This window comes from Bufo bufo, chromosome 4 (genome assembly GCF_905171765.1).
Source record: "Bufo bufo chromosome 4, aBufBuf1.1, whole genome shotgun sequence".
Classification (NCBI taxonomy): Eukaryota; Metazoa; Chordata; class Amphibia; order Anura; family Bufonidae; genus Bufo; species Bufo bufo.
The window spans coordinates 336,276,813-336,283,530 of record NC_053392.1 but is presented as its reverse complement, the minus strand read 5'-3'; the positions used below and the strand labels follow the sequence as shown (position 1 = coordinate 336,283,530).

Sequence of the window (6,718 nt, the reverse complement as noted above, 5' to 3'; positions counted from 1 at the left end):
GCCTTTATTAGGCCCCTTTCACACGAGCGAGTATTCCGCGCGGGTGCAATGCGTGACGTCAACGCATAGCACCCGCACTGAATCCTGACCCATTCATTTCAATGGGCCTGTGTACATGAGCGGGTTTTTTCACGCATCAGTTCTGCGTTGCGTGAAAAATGCAGCATGTTCTATATTCTGCGTTTTTCACGCAGCACTGGCCCCATAGAAGTGAATGGGGCTTCAGTGCAAAACGCATTACATCCGCAAGCAAAGTTGCTAAGAGATGTTGTTTGTAAACCTTCAGTTTTTTATCACGCGCTTGAAAAACACATCAAAATGCATTGCACTAGCGTGGAAAAAACTGAACTGAATGCAATCTCAGACAAAACTGACTGAACTTGCTTGCAAAATGGTGCGAGATTCACTGAACGCATCCGGACCTATTCCGTAACGCTCGTGTGAAAGGGGCCTAAGGCTGAGTTCACATGGGCGTTGCGGGAAAAGGTGCGGGTGCGTTGCGGGAACATGCACGATTTTTCCACGTGCAAAACATTGTAATGCACGCGCGTGAGAAAAACTTCACAGAAGTTCGGGCTTGGGATCGGTGTTCTGTAGATTTTATTATTTTCCCTTATAACATGGTTATAAGGGAAAATAATAGCATTCTGGATACAGAATGCATAGTAAAATAGCGCTGGAGGGGTTAAAAAAATAATAATAATAATTTAACTCACCTTAATCCACTTGCTTGCGCAGCCCGGTATCTCTTCTGTCTTCATCTTAGCTGTGTGCAGGAAAAGGACCTCTGATGACATCACTCCGGTCATCACATGGTCCGTCACATGATCTTTTACCATGGTGATGGATCATGTGATGACTGGAGTGACATCACCACAGGTCCTTTTCCTGCACACAGCTAAGATAAAGACAGAAGGAGATGCCGGGCTTTGCGATCAAGTGGGATTAAGGTGAGTTAATTTAAAAAAAATAAAAAATTAACCCCTCCAGCGCTATTGTACTATGCATTCTGTATTCAGAATGCTATTATTTTCCCTTATAACCATGTTATAAGGGAAAATAATAATGATCGGGTCCCCATCCCGATTGTCTCCTAGCAACCGGGCGTGAAAATCGCACCGCATCCGCACTTGCTTGCGGATGCTTGCGATTTTCATGCAACCCCATTCATTTCTATGGGGCCTGCGTTACGTGAAAAACGCACAATATAGAGCATGCTGCGATTTTCACCGCTCGTGTGCACAGCCCCATAGAAATGAATGGGTTGGGATTCAGTGCGGGTGCAATGCGTTCACCTCCCGCATTGCACCTGCGCGGAATACTCGCCCGTGTGAAAGAGGCCTAAGGCTCTATTTTACATGGTTTTACAATACTTTTTCTTTACCTTGTCCAGATATTGGATATTGATGCATAACCAATATTCCTATTCAGTGATACTTGTCTATCTACTTATTCTTGCAAACGAGAAGTTACGGTTCAACCTGTTTATTTTGTTTTCTGAAAACGTAAAGAATTTACACAAAAATATAAATGGATATTATATAGATCTGAATGTACCGTATGTTGTTGAAAGTCAGTAAGTATCTAGGTTACTAATTACTAGCCAATTTGTATCATTGCTAACCTTCATATCCAGGGAGCTCCAGGATGACATATAACAAAATGAAGCCAGCTGGTTGGCAGCTAGGAGGGCATTCTTCTGGATTACTTGACAGGCAAGCACCACCTGCAGATTTTCTGCTCCACGTTTATTCAGTAACTTGAAAGCAAATACAAAGTAAAACTGAAGTAAAACAGATCAATTCTGCTAATCCCAGGACAGTACATTAGTGGATATACAAAATAACAGTGCCTAGATATTTCAGTTGTAACTATAGGCAATAATATCAACCTTCAGCACAATGACTCTATGAGCAACACCTCATATAAAAAGCATAGACAACTTGAAAATGAACTGTTCCTGCTAAGGCTACTTTCACACTTGCGTTGTTCTTTTCCGGCATAGAGTTCCGTCACAGGGGCTCTATACCGGAAAAGAACTGATCAGGTATGTCCCCATGCATTCTGAATGGAGAGTAATCCGTTCAGTTTGCATCAGTATGTCTTCAGTTCAGTCGTTTTGACTGATCAGGCAAAAGATAAAACCGTAGCATGCTACGGTTTTATCTCCGGCTAAAAAAACTGAAGACTTGCCTGAACGCCGGATCAGGCATTTTTTCCCATAGGAATGTATTAGTGCCGGATCCGGCATTCAGAATACCGGAATGCCGGATCCGTCGTTCCGGTATGCGCATGCGCAGACTGAAAAAAAGGTGAAAAAATAAATGCCGGATCCGTTTTTGCCGGATGACACCGGAAAGACGGATCCGGCATTTCAATGCATTTTTTCGACTGATCAGGCATTTTTAAGACTGATCAGGATCCTGATCAGTCTTACTAATGCCATCAGTTAGCATACATTTTGCCTGATCCGGCAGGCAGTTCCGGCGACGGAACTGCCTGCCGGATCTCTCTGCCGCAAGTGTGAAAGTAGCCTAACTTCAGGAGTACTACATGGTAGAAAGAAGTAATTGACAGCTTTCTTTTCATAGTAATGGGATTAAATGGGTATTCCCATTTGGACATTTATGGCCACTCCTCTGGCACCTGCTGCGATCACAAGAATAGGGCTCCACCATTAATGGACGGCAAGCTACGTAGGAGCGGCTTTCTCCATTCACTGCCATGGGACTTGCAAAGCACTGGAAGTCCCTTCGCAGTAAATGGAGGGGCGGCCACGCATGGGCAGCGTCCTCTCAGTTCACTGCTCTTTCAGAAGTCCCACTGCACATCTGCAGTGTGCTATCCTGAGACAGGAGCGGGTCCCAGAGGTAGGAGCAGCACCTATTGGACATTTATAGCATATTCTATTGATATGCCATAAATGTCCAAATATGTCAACCCCTTTAAGGAGAATTCTTCCTTAAAATAATTAGAAAGAAACTTTTACTATTTTCATTGTAGTTATACAACAAAACTGCATTATGGTAGCCGAGCCCTGAGAGCTCCAAGCCACTCCGTCTGTGTGCGCCACCATCTGGGGAAATCTAAATTTCCTATTAGTATGTCTTGTTGGAGTGTGGGAGAAAACCGGAGTACCCAGAGGAAACCTACACAAGCACGGGGAGAACATACAAACTTCATGCAGATGTTGTCCTTAATTGGATTTGAACTGAGGACCCCAGCACTGCAAGGTACCAATGCTAACCACTGAGCCACCATGCTAGATAAAAAAATGGTTTGTTTTGTTTGTTTTTTTACTCCTAAAAACACCACTGCTGTTTTTGATGCAGTTTTTTTTAAGCGAAAGCCAGAAGTGAACCTGGCTGGAAGGAGAACCAGTATGACAACCAGAATGTTTGCTGTTCTGAATTTGGGAGGCTGAATAGGTGGCCAGAGTTTAAGGATACGGTTACATGGCGACAAGTTTCGCGCGACATTTGACATGCTGCGACTGCGACAGTTGCAAAAAATCCAGACATGCTGGATTTTGTGTCGCAAGTCGCATGTCAAGTGCAACATTCACTCCATTAAGTTTAATATAAGGCTACTTTCACACTTGCGTTTGGGGTTCCGCTTGTGAGATCCGTTTGAGGGCTCTCACAAGCGGCCCCGAACTGATCCGTTCATCCCCAATGCATTCTGAATGGATAAGGATCTGTTCAGAATGCATCAGTTTGGCTCCGTTCCGCCTCCATTCCGCTCTGGAGGCGGACACCAAAACGCAGCTTGCAGCGTTTTGGTGTCCACCTGGCCGTGCGGAGCCAAACGGATCCGTCCTGACTTACAATGCAAGTCAATAGGGACGGATCCGTTTGACGTTGACACAATATGGTGCAATTGCAAGGGGATCCGTCCCCCATTGACTTTCAATGTAAAGTCAGGAGTCCCTATTAATATACCATCGGATCGGAGTTTTCTCCAATCCGATGGTATATTTTAACTTGAAGCGTCCCCATCACCATGGGAACGCCTCTATGTTAGAATATACCATCGGATTTGAGTTAGATCGTGAAAACTCAGATCCGACAGTATATTCTAACACAGAGGCGTTCCCATAGTGATGGGGACGCTTCAAGTTAGAATATACTAAGAACTGTGGACATAACGGCCCCCTGCTGCCTGGCAGCACCTGATCTTTTACAGGGGGCTGTGATCCGCACAATTAACCCCTCAGGTGGCGCACCTGAGGGGTTAATTGTGCGTATCATAGCCCCCTGTAAGAGATCAGGTGCTGCCAGGCAGCAGGGGCCAGACCCCCCTCCCTCCCCAGTTTTAAATTTATTGGTAGCCAGTGCGGCCCCCCCTCCCTAGTATTAAATTCATTGGTGGCCAGTGCGGCCCCCCCTCCCTCCCCAGTATTAAATTCATTGGTGGCCAGTGCGGCCCCCCCGCCCTCCCTCCCCAGTATTAAATTCATTGGTAGCCAGTGCGGCCCCCCCTCCCTAGTATTAAATTCATTGGTGGCCAGTGCGGCCCCCATCCCTCCCCAGTATTAAATTCATTGGTGGCCAGTGCGGCCCCCCCCTCCCTCCGCAGTATTAAATTCATTGGTGGCCAGTGCGGCCCCCCCTCCCTCCCCAGTATTAAATTCATTGGTGGCCAGTGCGGCCCCCCTCCCTCCCCAGTATTAAATTCATTGGTCGCCAGTGCAGCCTCCCCTCTCTCCCCCCCCTAATTAAAATCACCCCCCCCCCCATCATTGGTGGCAGCAGAGAGTTCCGATCGGAGTCCCAGTTTAATCGCTGGGGCTCCGATCGGTTACCACGGCAGCCAAGACGCTACTGCAGTCCTGGCTGCCATGGTTATTTAGCAATTTTAGAAGCATTATACTTACCTGCGCTGTCTGTGACCGGCCGGGCGCTCCTCCTACTGGTAAGTGAAAGGTCTGTGCGGCGCATTGCTTATAGAACAGACCTTTCACTTACCAGTAAGAGGAGCGACCGGCCATAGCTGCTGCTGATGGATCTTTATTTCTTACTATGGTTTCTATGAATACAGAGGAATGGCAAATCATTGACACATGACTCATTGACTAATTTTAACATGACTGAATTTAGACACACCCAGATAGTAATGTCCATATTACTGTAATCTTACTTGTATGGGCAGCTCACCTGCATTATACCTTCTCTTGTAAAAAAACTGAATTTCCCAATCTGATTATCATCAACCTCATGAATAGCAAGGAGTTGTGATGATGGTGAATATCTTAATGGAGAAAAATGAAAGTATGATGGTACACCTAAATGACACTAGACATAATATAATATGACAATGGAAGGAAATCCGTATTACTCGGGTACAGGCATCTTCAAGTATACACAAAGTGAGGAATTTATGAATAATTCTACAGCCCTTTTCTAGGGTACAAAAGTCGCACATTTTTGTGTTAGGTACGCTTTTATACAAATATTTGTGACATTTTAACATGCTCATCACTCTTCTAAAAGCCTGGGTGGGAGGTAGCAGGGCCCATGCAGCCCAACATATTTAAAAGGGGTTATCCAGGAATTTGATATTGATGGCCTAAACTCAGGATAGGTGATCAATATCAAATCGTCAAGGGGTCCAACCCCCAGGACTCCTGCTGATCAGCTGTTCAAAGAGGTGTTCCATGAGTGCCATACATCTGTCACACGGCCATCCTTCCTCGAATACTATACTTCTTTAGAGTTATCCCTATCCCTTTACCAACTAAATTCTTCAAGTCCTTTCGCTCAATGTTCTTGGATTTTGTTTGAGCAGGTACATCCCCTAGACTAGGTATACGATTCCTGACCCGTTCTAAGCTATGGGGAGGGGGTGGGTCTTTCTGACTTACAACTTTACCATAAAGCCGCAATCTTCTCGTATGTCCTGGATTGGTTTCACTTTGGATCATCTAAAAGATGGACCCAGTTTGAGAGGCAGGAAGTGGGATGGCCTGTTCAAGACCTGCTTTGGCTTAATAAAGTCGGATAGACCCCCACACCTCCCCTCGCTGACAATGGGAATATTAGAAATCTGTGATAGGCATGCGGTGTCTCTAGGCCTTACCACCCACCTGGGACCCATGACTCCTGTATTTGATAACCCGGATTTCCCTCTCGGAATGGGGCAACTGGCGATGCTAGGTCTTCTGAGAGAAAACAATCCTCGGGTGCATCACTTTCTCAAGGACTCAGTCATACGCCCACTTGACTCATTCCCTGGGGGGGAGAAGTAGAGGGGCGTGGTATCAATATGCCAGACTCAAGAGCTTTCTTTCCTCTCTAGGCCCCCTTTCGACTCTTTCTAGGGACCTCACCCCTTTTGAATCTACTTGCCTTCAATCCACCCCACCCACGCATCTGGTGTCTCTGGTCTACAGATTGCTCCTGGGGAACTCCATCTTCTCTGCCATATGTGTCGGCTTGGGAGAGAGAATTAGGGAGATCTTTTACAATGGATCAATGGGAGAGGACGCTCATTCTATCGCATAGTCGTCTATTAGCTGCAGACTCCAGGAGAAGAACTTTAAGATAATTTCCAGATGGTACAGGACTCCTGCCATACTACATTCATTTTACCCCTCATGTTCAGATCTATGCTGGCACTGCGGCAGAGAAGTTGGTAATATGTCCCACATTTGGTGGCAGTGTGTTCGTGTTGCACCCTTCTGGAGGGCCCTGAATGATCTGTACAACCAGATAAGCTG

The 6,718-nt window shown here is 46.0% G+C and overlaps 1 protein-coding gene across 1 annotated transcript in view; it reads right to left on the bottom strand.

Moving 5' to 3' along the window:
• Positions 1 to 1,485: 1,485 nt before the first annotated feature.
• LOC120999199 overlaps positions 1,486 to 6,718 on the bottom strand; it is a 46,858-nt gene continuing 41,625 nt past the window's right edge. Inside the window, exons 22-24 of the mRNA XM_040430073.1 lie at positions 5,157 to 5,250; positions 1,625 to 1,759; positions 1,486 to 1,497 (exon numbers count right to left, since the gene is read on the bottom strand). Coding sequence (XP_040286007.1) covers positions 1,486 to 1,497; positions 1,625 to 1,759; positions 5,157 to 5,250 — 241 coding nt within the window. The remainder of the gene's footprint in view (positions 1,498 to 1,624; positions 1,760 to 5,156; positions 5,251 to 6,718) is intronic.